This window comes from Solea senegalensis, unplaced genomic scaffold (genome assembly GCF_019176455.1).
Source record: "Solea senegalensis isolate Sse05_10M unplaced genomic scaffold, IFAPA_SoseM_1 scf7180000015782, whole genome shotgun sequence".
NCBI lineage: Eukaryota > Metazoa > Chordata > Actinopteri > Pleuronectiformes > Soleidae > Solea > Solea senegalensis.
The window spans coordinates 18,271-36,484 of NW_025321450.1; the positions used below are offsets into that span (position 1 = coordinate 18,271).

Genomic DNA, 18,214 nt, shown 5'->3' on the forward strand with positions numbered 1-18,214 from the left:
ATTTTTACATTACATTACATTACATGTCATTTAGCAGACGCTTTTATCCAAAGCGACTTACAAAAGTGCATTTAAACATTTGGGTACAAATATTTATATTTGTATATATATATATTTTCTTAGTTTGTGTTCACGACAGTTTTCATTTTGAATTGTGTGCATTATAAATATATAAAAGTCATACAATCAGTAAGTTACTTTTTAAATAAACACATCAATCGGCTTGTTGCTGTTATGAGGGCGTGCTGATCTCTCCCAGTCTCCTCAGAAGTCCGTCCAGTGTCTCCTGGTTCTGTGATTTCTCCTCCAGCAGCTCGTAGCGCAGGCTGGAGATGTCCTGCTTGATCTCCTTCAGTTCTCCTGGAATCACAGCAGACACACGAGAAACTTACAGACCACGAAACATCCAGAGTAAGAGAGTCATGCTTGTGTTTTTACCTTCAGTGATTTCATCGCTCTCTCGGTCTGTCTGTGCTTTGATGATGTAACGTTTGATCAGTCGCTTCATGATCTTCTGCAGTCAGTGACACAAACATGGAAAAGTCTCATTAATCACCGTTTCAGCACATGACAAATGTGAAAAAAACTGTCAAACATAAAGTATCTCCTCACACACCTGGTACCTGCTCGGCCCGGGAGAAGAACCATATCCTGAATGATTTCTGTCTCCAAGCTAAAAAATAAAGAGGTGATTTTTGTGATTTCAGTGTGAGATTGAGACTGCAGTGCAGCAGAGAGACCACAGGAGGGCGCTGTGTCACCTGGTTGAGCTGCGTCTCTGTCTTGTCCTCCTGGTGTCCTCTCACAAGGTGCAGCAGCACAGACTTGACACACGTCACCAGACCCAGCGTGGATTTAGGACTGGGAACCAGGTTAAAGGGCACGGGCAGCGTCCGTCCCTCCTCAAAGTACGAGAACCACAGTTTGGCTCGAGCAAACTTCCATTCCACGTCAGCGTCGTCCTGAAGAGAGAGAAACAGGTGACACCTTTAGTTAAAAAACTCCCACAGTGCATTTCACCTAACACTGAAGGAGGAGGAGCTTAGTACACATGGAACATCCATAACTATTTTGATAATCGGTTCAAAGCTCTTTTCGTGATTAAGACAAAACTTCTGATTGTGATTCAGCTTCTTAAATGTGAGTATTTTCTTCATTTCTTTGCTCTGGAGAACAAAGAAATCATTAAAAGTGAATCATTTTGGTTGGAGAACATCATCATGTCCAGGTTTTCTGACATTTTATGGAACAAACGATTAATCGAGGAAATAATCGACAGATTCATCGATTATGAAAATAATCGTCAGTTGCAGCTCTGGTCAGGTGACGTCAGAGATGACGACACACACACACACTGTGAGCTTACATCTTCATTTATTATTATTTTAAAAACAATATATATGACGTCTGACTCGCCTCGATCTCCTGGAAGGAGCTGTTGATCATGGCGATGAGCATGTTGAGCAGCACTATCACCATGGTGACGTTGTAGACGCCGTACAGGACGTAACCGATGTTCTCGATGAACTTGTGTCCGTTGTTGATGACGACAGATCTGACCTCAGAGAGGCCGAATATCGCCCAGAACAACGTCTTAAAACTCTCCTCCAGGCTGCACACGGGCGAGGACATGGAGGGGAGACAGACAGGCATGCAGGCAGAGAGACAGACAAGTTATTTTTCAGTTCAGACAAACATTTATCATCATGAAGATTCTCTGTGTGAGTTTATAGATTAAAGATTAAAGTAAAAATGCTACTACAAGCAGTCAGTGTGAATCTGAGGGTTCAGACGACCCAGGCCAGTGTTTGAGGCCTTCATCATCCAGACTTCAAATGGATTTGTTTCTGAATCATCAAAGTCACAGAACACAGAGACAGGAGCTTGTGTTGTGAGAGGCTGAAAACATGATTTAAATGATGCAGAATGAGGAACAAAGGTCAGAGATCTCACTCACGTGGTGAAGGCGTCGTTCTGCTTGGCTCCCAGATAATACGAGTACAGGTTAAACATGCCGATCATGAACGCCAGGAAGACCAAGATGAAAATGACCATGAACTTAAAGATGTCTTTGACCGTCCGCCCTAAAGAGATCTGCAGCGGACCGAAGCTCTCGTTGGCCGGGAGGATGTAAGCGATCCGAGAGAAGCTGAGCACCACCGCCACGGCGTACAGACCTTCTGACACCAGCTGAGGGTCAGAGGGCAGCCAGTGGATCCGTGCTGCACACACACAGGTCACACAGGTCATTTCTACAGATGCTTCATGGAACATAAACGTGTGTCGGGACGACGCTCACCCAGCGTGAAGTAGTGAATCTCGGGCGGCAGCGTGACATTCACCAGCGTGGTGTAGTGTGAGTGCACGTAAGTCTGAGCTACGTCTGCGTGACGCAGGGCGGAGAAGCGGCAGCAGAAGGAGGCGAGGAAGATCGCCAACATGCCAAAGTCCAAGAAGTTCCACGGCTCCACCAGGTACTCTCCAGGTCCCTGACTCCAGATCTCCTTCACCTCAGCCCAGATCATCCCTGCAGCAGCACAGCAGCTCAAGATTCTAATGACCTCTGTGTAAAGTGTAGGTTTTAACGTCATCATCATCATCATCATCACCAGTTCCTCACCAATCACCCATGAGATGATGAGGATCTCCATCCAGGTGAAAGGAGTGGTGGTGGAGCGGTGGAGCAGCAGCGGCTCACTCTTGAACGTTGACCCCGGCTGTTGATGGTGAGTCATGTTTGCCAACAGCGTGGTTCCGGCAAATCGGTCGGCGGCGTTAAGGATAAGGAGGCCGAGGAAGATGGTGAAGGACGAGGCGTGAGCCACAAACTTCATGAAGGGGCTGCGCATCACCTTCCCCACCTGAGACAGGAAGAGGAAACAGCTGCAGGAAAACAGGAAGTGGTTGAAAATCAGTGTGCGATTGTGACGGTGAGTGATTATACTTGGCCACACGGAGCGATCCAGTACGCCACTGCCAGACCAGGAAGTCCTACAGCTACAGCCAGAACCACCAGCAGTTTGACCGCAGTGGTCTGTTGTCTGAGACCCGGAAGATTCTCGTACCAGATACTGAGCAACTGCTGCTGACAGTTAGGATGAGCCACAAACTGAGGAGGACACACACACACACACACACGCACACACAGACACACACACACACAACAGTTAAATATTCACTGTTAGATCTTAACTTTGTTTGTTTGTGTCCAAATATTCATCTATAAATAAAGTTCTCTGTCACTACATCTCACCTGTCACAGTCACCTGACCCCGCCCCACTCTGTCTACAGAGACACGCCCCCTCATCAAACCCACACTACTCACCTGTGATCACAGCTGATCTTCATCTGCAGTCTGACCTCTTTATAAATTGTCTGTCTGTCTGTAACCTGTCTGTAGGTCCCTGACCTGTCTGTTGGTCCCTGACCTTGTCTGTCTCTGACCTGTCTGTCTGCTCTCTGACTTGTCTGTGTCCTGACCTGTCTGTCTGTAACCTGTCTGTTGGTCCCTGACCTGTTTGTCTCTGACCTGTCTGTCTGTCTCTCTCTCTGGCTTGTCTGTAGGTCCCTGACCTGTCTGTCTGTAACTCTGTGGTCCCTGACCCGTGCTGTCTGTCTGTCTCTGACCTGTCTCTGTCTCTCTGTGTCCCCTGTCCCCTGACCTGTCTGTCTGTAACCTGTCTGTTGGTCCCTGACCTGTCTGTCTGTTTGTCTCTGACCTGTCTGTCTGTCTCTCTCTGACCTGTCTGTTTGTCCCTGACCTGTGTGTCTCTGACCTGTCCATCCTCTGCCTGAACCCTGGACATCACCTCAGCATTCTGTCCTGGACCACGTCTCTGCCTCAGTGTCTCTGGTTTGTGTCTGGTGAGTTTTTTGTCTCTGCAAACACCTGCTGATCTCTGTCTCTCACCTGTCTCACACCTGCTGATCTGTCTCTCTGTCCACGAGAGACTTCACTAACCTGTCTCACATGTGTTTCTGTCTGTGTTCTCTTCAAACACACATCATGACCTCATCATCACGTCTGAATCCCCAGGGTTGTGTGTGTGTGTGTGTGTGTGTGTGTGCGCGCGTGTGCCTGATTTCCCCTCGGTCATAAACATTGTGTGTGAACTCTCTGACCTTCTTCAGTTCATATTTGATGGCCAGTTTGAGTCGTGTGAGTGACGGCCTGCTGGGCAGATCATCGTTGTCCTCAGACTCAGGTTCTCCGCTCAGAATGGCCTCCACCTCCTCTGTGCTGCGACACAGATCCAGGAGACCCACCACGTAGTCCTTACACTGAGAGGACAGGAGACAGTAGTCGTTCTGCAGGGACACATGAGAGACACATGAGGGACACATGAAGGACATGTTTGACATGTGAGGATCATTTCCTGCCTCTATGAAATAATGATCATCCTCTTCCTCCTCTTCCTCTCTCAGCGTCACATAAACCAGTTTCCTTTTTTACATTTAATTTGACAGTGATGAAGATCTGCATCAGCTGTGAGACGTGTGTGTGTGTGTGTGTTTATATTTGGGTCAAACCAACAGTGTCATCAGTGTGTGGAGGATTCTGACCCTCGTCTCTCTGCTTCCTCTCTGAAGGCTAATAAAATTCTGTTTACTGGTTGTCGGGGACATGATGAACGCTCTGGGTCTGTGATGATGGGATGTTCTCAGGTCATGAGCAGCAGCAGCAGCAGCAGCAGGATGTTCACAATAAAACTGAACAATGTTTGCACCTTAAACTCTTTCTCGATGTTGGCCAGCATAGCCAGTTCACTGCTGAGCTCCAGCGCAGCCAGGACCGGGTCTTCGTTGAAGAGGGACAGGTACGCAGGACTGGCCAGGCCTCTGTACGCGTTGATCCTGGAGCGTGAATGACTGAAGGAGTCAAACTGCTGCTGGTAGTTACAGGAGTCACAGCTGCAGAAGTAATCATGAGGAGGATCGATGCGAGCGCCTTTACTCAGCAGCGTGTGAAGGATCTCGTACTCCTGACAGTGAGCTGCCAGAATGACTGGAGTCACGTCATGAGAGAATCTGTGAGGGACAACATCAGCATCAGCAGGACCAGGTTTAAGGTTCATCGCAGTTATGAACAGATAACCATGACGTGGTTGTGATGATTGCTCTTTTTTTTTTTTAAAGTCTCACCTCGTTCCGTCCTCATCGTAAGCAAAGAAGTCGTCCAGTATGTCCACCTGAGCAGGACTCGCTGTGAGACGATGAGCGTCTCTGAACGCAGGGTGACCCAACAGAGCCTCTGTGATCCGGACATAACCTTTACCTGCAACACACACACACACAGATTCATCCTGCGGGGCCTGACTGGACCCTCTGATGGGCCAGTTCTGGTCCAGGGACCATAGGTTTGACAGACCTGCTTTAAAGGAGGATGTCACATGATCTTTGTTTGTGGTTGAAACTGTAAAAACAGCCACGTCACCAGTGATTATCTGATGATGTAAACATCTTACTGATGGCTAACAGGAGGGCGTCGCCCACTCTGGCCAGGTCCGCCCTCCCCAGCAGCAGTTCCGTCACCTCCAGATGCTCATTGGCCACAGCCAGCTGCAGTGCATTCTGGCCCATGTAGTCCACGGCGTTGACGTTCAGGTTGGACACGTGCAGCAGCATGCGTCGCACCTCTGGGATGTTTCCGTACTCGGCCGCCTCCAGGAAACGCTGCTCCACCTCCGTCAGGATGATGGGGGGCGTGGAAAACATGTAGGCGGGGCCACGGAGAGCCTGGCGACGCTTGACTGCACTGATACGAGCCAGGAGCTGACGCTCTGAGCTGCTGTGACTGACAGACACACACAAGAGACACACACAAGCGTGTGAATGTGTCACTGACAGCTTAGACCAGGAGGGGGTTGGGCTATGCAAATGTACTGATACTGTCTCTGTAAATCGTTGAGGCTACAATTCTCCCTAAACCAGTCTGAGGAGTGTCTACATCTCTAAGATGGAACGCTGAGAAATCACTCTTTCAGAATCTAACTCAAAGTGTTACTTTGTTTCATTACAACTCTGAACAACAATCAATATTTGACAAGAAAACAGCTTTAAAAGCTTTGTCATCTGTACACGATGCATCAATGTTTGTCCTTAGACCACAAGTTTGGGTCACGACTGAAAACAAAGTCTATTAAATGAGTGAAAACGTCATCACTTCTATCAATCATCCAGTAATCCTAATGACAGAATCTTTTCTAATCATTAAATACAACATCATATTGAAATGTTGAGTAAATGTGACACAACGTTTAAAAGTTAAAAATGAAAATTAAATGTAGATAGTTATTTTGTCATGGATTTAAAACTTGAGTGACATTCTACCACACGATGTTAATATGATTTATATGCATGGGGAATAAAGCAGAGACTTACCTGAGACATCGTCCAGGACAACAGTTCTCGTCTCCAAAGTCGTCAAACATCAGCAGGTTATCGCGACTCCTGGCCCGCGGGCCGTTGGTATGAATCACATGATGACTGTTGTGATAAAGAGTCTGTGGTCTGTGGTTCATCCTGGACGTGGTCAACAATGGACCGGTCCTCTTCATATGAACCAGGAATCAAGGCTCTGTGGAAGGACTCTGTCTCAGTCCTCGTCCCCCTCCCCCTTCCTTGAGAAAGAATGTGTCCTTATGGTCCCACTACACTTTGATTTAGATTGTAACGAGTCACTTCAACTCAAATCTCAGCAGCAGCAGCATGTAAATCAGTCCAGATATTAATCTGCACCAACATCACAATCTGTGTGAGTGTGTGTACGTGTGTGTGTACGCGTGTGTGTGTGTGTGTGTGTGTGTGTGTGTGTGTGTACAGGAGTGAATGACGGCTGATGAACAGCAGATCAGATTCCTCAGGGTCTAAATTCCCAGTAGACTTCACTTCCTGTGTGTTCTTACTTTTTGTCCACTGTGGGAAAACAACGTCCTGCTCTGCACACACACACACACACACACACACACACACACACACACACACGGTATGGACAGTCAAAGAGGATCAGATAAAGATCAGGCAGTCTTCAGTGAACGTTGCCTTTTAAGGACCTGAGAACAGAAGCAGACTCTCTGGTCATTGCAGGTGTAACAGAGTCATGTCTGAGGTGACGATGGTCGAGAGGAAACAGTGTAATCTCTCTCTCTCACACACACACACACACACACACACACACACACACACACACACACAGTGTAATCTGTGATAAATGTTTCTGTTAAGACTTTGTTCTTCCACAGAACAGAACAGGACTGAGACAGTCAAGTAAACACTGTCAACTCAAACATACACACACACACACTGACGGGCAGTGACTCTCTCTGTGTGTGTGTGTGTGTGTGTGTGTGTCCTAGGCTTTGAGGACAAATTCAATTTCAAATTCTGTCTTATTGAGGACATTTAAAGGGATTTTTGAGCATTAAGACCTGGTGTTAAGGGTAGAGTTAAGGGTTAGGTAAGTAGTTCTGAAGGTTAAGTTTAGGGGCTGGAGTGTACTCATTAAGGTTGCTGTACAAGAATGTGTGTGTGTGTGTGTGTGTGTGTGTACACACCTGGTATTCCTTGTGTTGTGAGGACCTAAGTCTGTTGACACACTCACATCATGAGGACTCGTCTTGTTTATGGAGACAAAATTCAAGCCCCCATCACTTAAATCATGTACATTTTAAGGTGAAGAGGTCAGAGGTCAGGGTTAGGGCACAAGTAAGTAAGGTTAAGGTTAAAGTAAGTCTACAGGAAATGAATGCAAGTCAATATGATGTCCTCTGAAGTCATGGAAACCTCTGTCTGTCTGTCTGGTAATACTGTACAACTTCAGTGTGTTAATGAGACATACTGATGAGACTTGTGAGAGCCTCCTAAAGTGTCCTCACAGTGTCCTCACAGCTTCAGAGACTCAGAGCTACAGAGCTTCACAGCTTCAGAGCTTCAGAGTCTCAGAGCTTCAGAGCTTCTGAACTTCATAGCCTCAGAGCTTCAGAGCTTCAGAGCCTCAGAACTTCAGAGCCTCAGAACTTCAGAGACTCAGAGACTCCTTCTCATACCGCAAGGAACCTGAGTGTGACACTTGACGACCATCTCTCCCTCACTGCCAACATTGCTGTAACAGCTAGATCTTGCAGATACATGTTGCACAACATCAGAAGGATTCGGCCTCTTCTAACCCAGAAGGCGGCACAGGTCCTGGTCCAGGCTCTTGTCATCTCACGCTTGGATTACTGCAACTCCCTCCTGGCTGGTCTTCCTGCCTGCGCCATACGACCTCTGCAACTCATCCAGAATGCAGCACCTCGACTGGTCTTCAACTTACCAAAGTTCTCCCACACTACACCGCTCCTCCGCTCCCTTCACTGGCTTCCTGTAGCTGCTCGCATCCGCTTCAAGACTCCATGCTACAAACGGATCCGGTCCAGCCTACATCCAGGACATGATCAAAACCTACACCCCAGCCCGCCCACTCCGCTCTGCATCGACAAACCGGCTCGCTGCCCCCTCACTGAGAGGATCACAGAGGCACTCGTAGAACTCCAGACTGTTCACTGTCCTCGCTCCCAAATGGTGGAACGATCTCCCCATCGACATCCGGACAGCTGAAAGCCTCCACATCTTCCGACGCCGACTAAAAACACATTTCTTCCGACTCTACCTCGACTAAGACGAAAAAAAAAACAAACAAAAAAAAACTTGTACATCGCACTTATAACTAGCACTTCATAGTTTGATCTACTTGAAGCTCTTAATTACTTCTAGCTCTTATATGTACCCAAATGTTTAAATGCACTTTTGTAAGTCGCTTTGGATAAAAGCGTCTGCTAAATGACATGTAATGTAATGTAATGACTCAGAGCTTCAGAGCGTCAGAGCGTCAGAGCTTCAGAGCTTCAGAGCCTCAGAACTTCAGAGCTTCAGAGACTCAGAGACTTCAGAGCCTCAGAACTTCAGAACTTCAGAGAGAGACTCAGAGCCTCAGAACTTCAGAGCTTCAGAGACTCAGAGCTTCAGAGCTTCAGAGACTCAGAGCTTCAGAGCCTTCAGAGTGTGATGTGTGCTGTGTTAACTTTCTTATGTTTATACAGAAATCAGCGTTTATTGGTTTTTAAGGAGCTTCTTGTTCAGATAATCAAAAGAATACAGCCTGACTGTTTGTTCACAGCACCATCTGCTGGTGAAGGCTGGAATGAGCTGCTGCTTCACGTCATATTTACATGTTTACACACTTCAGATTGTTTCCTCACATGAGAGACATTTGTGTGTGATTATAATAATTTAGTTTAATTCTCTGTCTGCTTATTGTGTGCAGTAACATGGTCAGTGGTTAAAATAATAATATGACTGTAATAATAATCATGAGTGTCAGACTGGAAGTGAGAGCTGCACTGAAGTTTCCCAGATGGAAAAATTCCTCTCAGTCACAACTACAAATGAAAGCTGCCAATATTCTGCTTTTTCACTTTGATGCTTTCAGTCCAGACTGGAACAAGGACATTTGAATATTTTAACTTCATGGTTTGCAGGAAGATTTGGAATGTTGTTAGAGGAGATATTATGGTCTGTGACATTAGAGGTTTGAGACTCAGAAACAATGAAAGTTACACAAAAGCAACATTTCTGTTTAGTTTTATTAAAACTTTATGGTTCAGGTTCTTCTATTCAGTACTGACTCTGTCCTCTCTATGTCCTCTCTCTTTCCTCTTTCTGTCCTCGCTCTGTCCTCTCTGTCCTCAGTTATTGGTTGTAATCCTCCTGATCTTCATGGTGACAGACTTGATGGTGTGAGGGACACCGTTCTGTCTCCACGTGTCCCACAGTATGTGTGTCCTCTGCCCTGGGCTCTGGTCTGCATCCTCTGGAGAGCCGTTGAGGTTTGCCAGACCACACTGGTTGAACCACCAGCCCGTGTGGTTGTGCTGGGCGCTGCAGCTCTCCACCGTGCGGCTCTCAAACGAGCAGGAAGGGTTGCAGCCGTCGTTGTCCACATCTGAGGCGCTGAACGGAGCCGTGTCCTGGTTCTGCTCCTGCTCGTAGCCGCGGAACGCGTCACCTGCACAGAGACAGACGTTCACACAGGAATCACGGAGCAGGCACTGTGAGTAAAACAGAGTCAGGTGATTCAGTACCTGCACTTCCTGCATATCGACCCAGGTGCACACAGAAGAACTGAGTTTCATTGTCCAGGTGGAAATCATCGTATGATGCATAAGAGGTGACGTCAGTGTTCGAGGTCAGAGCTACGTGCAGCTGGAAGCGCGTGTCTTTCTGGTTTACAATGTAAAACATCTTCTTTAGACCCAACCAGTGTTCTCCTGCACACACACACACACACACACACACACACACACATCAGACCCAACATCTTCTGTCTGCTTCATGAGTAAAACATGCAAGTCAAACCTGCTAGATTTCCAAATCCATCCACATAATCAGTCCATGGTCGTTTGAAGTCAGTGAGTCCATCAGTTCTCCTCTGCACCACCGTCCATCCTCCTCCCATGTAGTCCATCTCACAGAAGACCTGCAGGAGACACTTCTGTGTTTAACTCTGACTCAAACCCAAACTCTGACTCTGACTCTGACCCAAACTCAAACTCAAACACAAACTCTGACTCAAACTCAAACTCAAACACAAACTCTGACTCAAACTGACCCAAACACAAACTCTGACTCAAACTCTGACCCAAACTCAAACACAAACTCTGACTCAAACTTAAACTCTGACTCAAACTTAAACTCTGACTCAAACTCTGACTCAAACTTAAACTCTGACTCAAACTTAAATCCTGACTCAAACTCTGACCCAGACTCAAACTCAAACACAAACTCTGACTCAAACTCAAACACAAACTCAAACTCAAACTTAAAATTAAAATCAAACTCTGAGTCAAACATAAACTCAAACTCTGAGTCAAACACAAACTCTGACCCAAACTCTGACCCAAATTCAAACTCAAACACAACTCTGACTCAAACTCAAACTCTGACCCAAACACAAACTCTGACTCAAACTCAAACACAAACCTGACTCAAACTCTGACCCAAACTCAAACTCTGACTTAAAAATTAAAATCAAACTCAAACTCAAACATAAACTCAGACTCTGACTCAAACTCAAACTCTGACTCAAACTCTGACCCAAACTCAAACACAAAACACAAACTCTGACTCAAACTCAAACACAAACTCTGACTCAAACTCTGACCCAAACTCAAACTCTGACTTAAAATTAAAATCAAACTCAAACATAAACTCAAACTCTGACTCAAACTCAAACTCTGACTCCAACTCTGGACCAAACTCTGACCCAAATTCAAACTCAAATACAAACTCTGACTCAAACTCAAACTCAAACACAAACACAAACACAAACTCTGACTCAAACTCAAACTCTGACTCAAACTCTGACCAAACTCAAACACAAACTCTGACTCCAAACTCAAACACAAACTGACTCAAACTCTGACTCAAACTCAAACTCAAACACTGACTCAAACTCTGTCTCAAACTCTGACTCAAACTCAAACTCTGACTCAAAATCAAATCCTGACTCAAACTCAAACTCTGACTCAAACTCAAACTCTTACTCAAACTCTGACTCAAACTCAAACTCTGACAAACAAACAAACAAATCTCTCACCTCAAATGAAGAGTCCGTGTTCTCTGGGTGGACGATGTAAATACCACTGGGGATCTTTGGGACGACAGACATCAGAGTGTCTTTTATGTCGCTACAGTCTCGTCCTGCGTGACAAACAAATATGACTTCATCAGAACCTTTTATAAAACATGTAAAGAGTGTGTGTGTGTGTGTGTGTGTGTGTGTGTGTGTGTGTGTGTTACCGTGGGACTGCACAGGTTTCACAGAGAACATCTCTGTGTTGCTCCTCTGAACCTCAGAGCTCAGCATCTGCACTTTGCTCATCAGCTCTGTGACCTGGACATGTGACACAACTGTGAGCCAAACAGCCAATCAGGAGCCCAGAACCTCTGTGTGAGTGACAGATGAAGACAGACGGACATCTGACCTGGGTGCTGAGGACATCCAAGGCTCTCTGCTGCTCCTCCATCACATCCCTCATCAACTTCCTGGTGCTGCGTCCAAACGTCAGCAGAGACTGCTGCAGCTGACCTGACACACACACACACACACACACACACACACACACATGAATGGATTAATGCATGAACAGATGATGATGATGATGATGGTGACAGGATGATGAAGATAAATTACCACAGACTGAATGTTTCTCGTCTCGCAGCAGCTTGACAGTGATGTCACATGGTATAGAGCAAGTGTCCCAACCCTGACCTTTGACCCCTGCAGCAGGTGTGTGACCTTTGACAGGAGCTTCAGAGAAATCCTTGTGAATGTTTTCTGACTGTTGATGACGAGAGTTGCTGCGTCCAGTGTCCTGAGAGCAAGAAGAGGAGCGACGGGTAAATAGAAACATGAATATAAATATGAATATAGATATAATTATAGATATAAATGTAAACATGAATATGAATATAAATATAGATATAAACATGAATATGAATATGCATACAAATACAAACATGAATATAAATATGAATGTAAATATAAATATGAATATAGATATAATTATAGATATAAATGTAAACATGAATATGAATATAAATATAAACACGAATATGAATATAAATATAGATATAAACATGAATATGAATATGCATAAAAATACAAACATGAATATAAATGTAAATATAAATATGAATATAGATATAGATAAAGATATAAATATAGATATAAATGTAAACATGAATATAAATATAAACACGAATATGAATATAAACATTAATGTATGAATATGTATATGAATATGACTATAAATATAAAGGTATATGAATATGAATATAAATATAAATGTATGAATATAAATATGAATATACATATGAATATAAACATCACATGTTCTGTGTCAATCACAGAAAGGTAAGATGTGAGACTTTTATTTTACGATATTTGGTTCACTGTGATTTTGACACAGGAGATAAAACTATTTTAGAATAATTAAGAAATGAATCTCAATTTATTTACATTTCTAAATGAAATATTTGTGATTTTCATACATTAAAATAATGAAGCACAGCTTATTCAAATATAATATTCACAGTTAATCACTACATATACTGCACTTACATGTTTAATGTTTACTCTACATTTAAAAGTAAAACACTGTCAGTTCATTCATTTCTTTTACAAGAACTTCTTAACAGATTTCCTCAAATCAACACTTTAACAACACATTTTAAACATAAACAACTCCTTTTTATATATGTGATGTACTTTTACTACAGAACCTTTAATGTATGTATTTATTATATATATGTGTTTACAGTAATGCATCAGTGATCACTATCTTAAATGTTATATGACACGAAACATAGGCTTTTTTTGTTGATGTAATAGAAAATACAGATTAACGCTCAAGATGCTGAAATCTAATCTCCTTCATCTATGATTGTGTGTGTGTGTGTGGGGTACATACTGTGGAGCAGAGCAGCTGTGGCAGAAGCAGCAGGAGGACGGTTGTTGTCGTCGTCGTTGTTGTCCTCATCTTGTCAGTCTTGTGTCTGAGGGTGAGTGAGGATTATAATCTCTGGACTCCTCCTTCATTTATGCTTCAGTTTCCACAGAGTCTGCACTTTTCCCCTCACACGTCGTCCATCCTTCTTCTCCTCTGGTCTCTGCTGTGTCTCCTCTGTCAAACTTCTCTCTCTCTCTCTCTCTCTGTCTCTCTCCACCTCCATCATCACTCCCACTTTTCCACTCCTTTTTTCCTTGTAAATCGCCATGACGACATGCTCTGTGAGAGAATGTGCTGGTGGTAAAAGTTTGACGAGCAGCTGAGTGTGCTGATTGTTACTTGTTGTTTTACAGGTTATTTCCTGTCACCAGCACGAGAAACAGATGTGAGCAACACTTTCCCTGCTGCAGTTGCTGCTGCTACTGCTCATGCTCTAATAAGCAGCAGCAGCAGCAGCAGCAGCAGCAGCAACATTCCAGCAACAGTCCAGCTGGATGGAGCCATGCCGGCTGTGGATTCTTGGATTCCTTGGAAAAGTTGTGCAGTGTGAGCCAAAGAAAAGAGCGGCTGTTGTTGTGAACCTGTGTGAGTCTACAGCCACGGTCAGAGACAGAGGAATGTGTGACGGCCCCGGGGCCCCCACATCTGTGCCAGGTTACATGCTCTAGTAAAGCAGCCCAGTGTGTGTGTGTGTGTGTGTGTGTGAGACAGAGGATTCATGTCAGTCACATGTTCTGTTTCACTCTGTAACGTTGTTTCTTTATGTGACACACACACACACATAGACGCTGCCTCAGTTACATCTGATAGTAATCGGTCACCCTGTGGCCAAGTGGAAAGGGACCTTGTCTTGTAACTGTAGGGTTGCCAGTTCAACTCTCCACCACATCAAATGCAGCCTAACCTTCACCGCTGCTCAGGTTTCGAGTAGAGGACGGTCACATGATAAAGGATTTCAGTTCATTTTAATATTGCTGGACAGACTGGCGGATGAAGGACAGACAGATGAATAAAGTCTGTCCACAAAGACCAAACAGAGACACAATGATAACACAATAACAACAAAAAACACGCACTGCAACTTTAATCCTCCTCCGTCTGTCAAATATGATGACGTCACTTATTTCTTTAATTAAGAAGCTCTTCCAAGAGCATCTTCTGTCCTAGCTCTTACCTTAGCCCCTCCCCTGCATCTTAGCCCCTCCCCTGCTCTTCTCTGTAGTTTATTCCTCTCTTGTAAGTCACTTTGGATAAAAGCATCTGATTCTCATTTATTTTAGGTCAAACTTCACTTAATCATCATACTGAATTCATGTTGACATAATTTTACTTTTACAATTTCACTCACTGAATCTTTCTTACTCTCTTTCTTTCTTTCTTTCTTTCTTTCTTTCTTTCTTTCTTTCTTTCTTTCTTTCTCTCGTTCTCTCTTTGTTATTTTATATAAATCCCAGTGATGTTGGTGAAAAACTCCCTGATGCAGAGATGAAGATAAATCTGTGCATCATTACATCATTAAGACTGTGTTGTTATGGTGAAATAGCGCCATCTACAGTCCTCTGGCGAACATTACATGACAGGAGTACGTGAAAACATGTACTTATGTATGTATTTCAAATGTACAGTTTACAATGATTTATATTGATTAAAGTGTGGTTCTGTATTTGTGAATGAGAATGAAACAGAAACTAATATGAGCACATGAGCACGGCCTCCACAAAGCTCTTATCAAAGGCTTTTTCTAAGGCTTCTTTAAAGGCTTTTTCTAAGGCTATGAAAACCAAATGATTGCATTCTAAACCTATTATACACTTATTTAAACATACTTATTGATGCTTATTGAACTGTAATACACTTACACAGATCTCAGCTGTGATGTAAACTTAACCCGGTCCACAGGAAGTGATCACAGAGACCAAAACCTTGTTCTAATGAGGCACAACCTCATGAGGGGGGGTGTTGTACACTAACAGTGTACAGTAAGTATTTGTTACTGTAGAACACTGGGTTAAGGTTAAGGGTAAATGTTAAGGATTAAGTTAAGGCACTTAAGTGTGATGTTATGGTTTAGGTCAAAGATGTGTCCTCACAAACACATAAAGCCAAGTTTGTGTGCGCGTGCGCGTGTGTGTCCTTGGCCTGAAATGTGTCTCCGATGCAGCTGCGGCAGCTTTGAAGCCTGCAGCCCCGCCTCTCAGCACTATCACATGAATCTGGACTCGAGAGTGAAAAAAAAAAAGTTTGGAGCTCGCGCTGAAGCGAAGTCTCGTTCGTCCGAAGACTTTTTATAAACTCACGCGCACAGTGACGACGCGTTCAGGGCAACGTTTGCGTCGGAAATCAGAGTTTTTCTGCTTTTCTGCGCGTGTTTATTCCCCGGCTGCAGTTTTTTCTGCAGGAATACAGACGGAGAGAGACTCAGAGAGAGAGAGAGAGAGAGAGCACTCAGAGAGAGACTCAGAGAGAGAGACTCAGAGAGAGAGAGACTCAGAGAGAGAGACTCAGAGAGAGGGGGAGACGGTGTGGCTGCTTGAAGGTATGTGGGAGGTTACTCTGTTACACGCTGCTCAGATTCATTTGAACTTGTGTGATCTTTGCGCTAAAACTGCGCTGCTTCGACCTGTTTGTGCGCACAGTGTTTTTCCTCTCATAGCTGAGCGTTTTCCGAGCTGTTAGCGCCAGAAATAGACGCACAACAGCGGACACTTAAACCAGGGTGGGGGTGGAGGAGGAGGAGGAGGAGGAGGAAGGCTTGGTTTCAGACAGGCTCTGTAAACAAAACAATATTAACAGTGTGTAACGTGTGTGTGTGTCTGTTGTTTCCCGTGTGTGTTGTTTCCCGTGTGTGTGTGTGTTTGCACTTTTGACGCAGATTCTGCTCCAAAACTTTGGCGACATCATGGACGCGCACCGCAGCGCGCCCCCGGCCGGGCAGCAGATCGTGCACGTGCGCGGGGACTCGCAGACGGAGCTCGAGGCTCTGTTCAACGCCGTGATGAACCCGAGTAAAGTGAGCCGTCAGCCGGCCTCGCTGCCCATGAGGATGAGGAAGCTTCCGGACTCGTTCTTCAGACAGCCCGACCCGCGAGGACACTCCAGACAAGTACTGATCGATTATTGATCGATCACTGATCACTATTCAGAACTGTAACAGTTACACAAGTGTCACCACTGTCTCTTATTCATGTTTTCACCCTCATTCACCCTCAACTCACAGCTGAAGTTACAGTTACAACAATTCTGCAGACTGTGTATGAGGTACTAGAGTAAAAGTACTTTAAAGTCATACTTACAGAGTAAAAGTACAAGTATGTGACCAGAAAATGACTTCAGTAGAAGTTGAAGTCACTTTTTACAATATTACGTAAGTAAAGACGTTTACTGTACTTCAGTATCAAAAGTCATTTTCTGATATAAAATGTACTCAAGTTTTGAAGTAAAAGTGTTAAAAAAGTGAGCATTTACGATTGAGCCATGGTGGATCAGTGGTAGGGTCAGTTGTCTTTGAACTGGAAGGTTGTGGGTTCAATTCTCTGCTTGTCTACTTACAGAAAAAAAGTATCTGTTACTTTACAATAATTCACTACTAATTCTAAAGTGTCCTGGAAATAATAATTATCTTAAATCTATGATTATTTATCATTTCTCAACAGATCAGGGAACGAGCATTAGGAGTGAGGACTTGTCTGTTTTAGTTGAATCACTTAAACAAAGGGCTTTAAAATATTGAATCAATCCCAAAAGTTAATAATTTACTTTGTTTTTTAAATAATAGCTCAAACAATGTAATATAATCGGGATGTAAAGAAAGGTCAAAGGTTAGACTCTTCTAACAGTAACATCGTCTTCTGATGCTTTGTCCTTCTGTCTCTGGTCTGTCTCTGCTGTGTCGTGTTGTGTGTGTCTCGTGTTGTGTTGTGCGTGTGTGTGTCTTGTCAGGCCAGTTCAGACGGAGGCGTGTGTGGCTCCCTGACTCCTCATCACGTGCGCGCTCACTCGTCGCCGGCCTCGCTGCCCGTGAACACTCTCTCCACTCAGGCAGCAGATGTGGCGGCGACGCCTGTCGTCCCTGACGACGTGCCGCTCCCACACGGCTGGGAAATGGCCAAGACGTCTACGGGCCAACGATACTTCCTCAAGTAAGAGCTTATCACTGTTGATGATTCATCCTGTCATCATTGATGAAACCCTTGCCCACTGTGGTGTGTGTGTGTGGCGATGCTAACCACAGGGAAACTCATCCACACCATGAACTCTTCCTGTGGTTTCATGTCGTTTCACACGACATCGTTTAAAATTCTCAGAAAAAAGTCATTTTAGTTCATAAAATGGTGACAAAAGTCTTTAAAGACTAAATGAGCAGAATTGTTATTTATTTTACCTCTGGATCATTTAACAGATATGTGACATCAATCACTTTCAATATAAAGATTATTCTTGTCCTTTATAAGAAGACTATTTCTTTTTTAACATCATTTAAAGCCGAGGGAAGAATAAGAAGAACTTTAAACCAGAGTGACTTCCTGTCAAAGGTTACTGCAGGTTACCAGTGCATGCACAGCTGGTCGTACAGGTAAAGCAGGTCAGAGACACACAGTGTGTCTCACGCCTCGTCCTCTGTCAGGTTGCAGATGTGTTGAGACTTGTCGTGTGTTCACAGTCACTT

At 44.4% G+C, this 18,214-nt stretch overlaps 3 protein-coding genes across 3 annotated transcripts; 1 reads left to right on the forward strand and 2 right to left on the reverse strand.

Annotated features, from left to right (window-relative positions):
• Positions 1-164: 164 nt before the first annotated feature.
• On the reverse strand, positions 165-6,465 carry LOC122762532 (short transient receptor potential channel 6-like). Its single transcript, XM_044017738.1, has 14 exons — positions 6,383-6,465; positions 5,467-5,795; positions 5,144-5,276; positions 4,729-5,029; positions 4,124-4,309; positions 2,945-3,109; positions 2,621-2,861; positions 2,300-2,527; positions 1,958-2,222; positions 1,417-1,612; positions 762-962; positions 617-673; positions 439-514; positions 165-360 (listed from the first exon to the last, which is right to left on the reverse strand). Exons 1-14 carry the CDS (start codon positions 6,430-6,432, stop codon positions 233-235), a joined length of 2,556 nt encoding a protein of 851 aa, XP_043873673.1. The 5' UTR covers positions 6,433-6,465; the 3' UTR covers positions 165-232.
• Positions 6,466-9,603: 3,138 nt separating this feature from the next.
• LOC122762530 (angiopoietin-related protein 5-like) lies at positions 9,604-13,740 on the reverse strand. Its single transcript, XM_044017735.1, has 8 exons — positions 13,510-13,740; positions 12,231-12,411; positions 12,022-12,125; positions 11,837-11,930; positions 11,634-11,737; positions 10,394-10,514; positions 10,120-10,305; positions 9,604-10,043 (listed from the first exon to the last, which is right to left on the reverse strand). Exons 1-8 carry the CDS (start codon positions 13,576-13,578, stop codon positions 9,724-9,726), a joined length of 1,179 nt encoding a protein of 392 aa, XP_043873670.1. The 5' UTR covers positions 13,579-13,740; the 3' UTR covers positions 9,604-9,723.
• A 2,274-nt stretch (positions 13,741-16,014) lies between these two features.
• On the forward strand, positions 16,015-18,196 carry LOC122762533 (transcriptional coactivator YAP1-like). Its single transcript, XM_044017739.1, has 3 exons — positions 16,015-16,084; positions 16,421-16,651; positions 17,488-18,196. Exons 2-3 carry the CDS (start codon positions 16,448-16,450, stop codon positions 17,689-17,691), a joined length of 408 nt encoding a protein of 135 aa, XP_043873674.1. The 5' UTR covers positions 16,015-16,084; positions 16,421-16,447; the 3' UTR covers positions 17,692-18,196.
• Positions 18,197-18,214: the final 18 nt, after the last annotated feature.

Excerpts from the sequence above, each read along its gene's own strand:
- LOC122762530 (XM_044017735.1), bottom strand. The coding sequence starts at position 13,578 with ATGAGGACAACAACGACGACGACAACAACCGTCCTCCTGCTGCTTCTG. Across the intron at positions 11,931-12,021 it reads TGGATGTCCTCAGCACCCAG|GTCACAGAGCTGATGAGCAA; the intron begins GTCAGATGTCCG and ends TCACATGTCCAG. Across the intron at positions 11,738-11,836 it reads GAAACCTGTGCAGTCCCACG|GACGAGACTGTAGCGACATA; the intron begins GTAACACACACA and ends TTTGTCACGCAG.
- LOC122762533 (XM_044017739.1), top strand. The coding sequence starts at position 16,448 with ATGGACGCGCACCGCAGCGCGCCCCCGGCCGGGCAGCAGATCGTGCAC. Across the intron at positions 16,652-17,487 it reads CGCGAGGACACTCCAGACAA|GCCAGTTCAGACGGAGGCGT; the intron begins GTACTGATCGAT and ends GTGTCTTGTCAG.
- LOC122762532 (XM_044017738.1), bottom strand. The coding sequence starts at position 6,432 with ATGTTTGACGACTTTGGAGACGAGAACTGTTGTCCTGGACGATGTCTC. Across the intron at positions 5,030-5,143 it reads TACGATGAGGACGGAACGAG|ATTCTCTCATGACGTGACTC; the intron begins GTGAGACTTTAA and ends TGTCCCTCACAG. Across the intron at positions 515-616 it reads CCGGGCCGAGCAGGTACCAG|AAGATCATGAAGCGACTGAT; the intron begins GTGTGTGAGGAG and ends CACTGACTGCAG.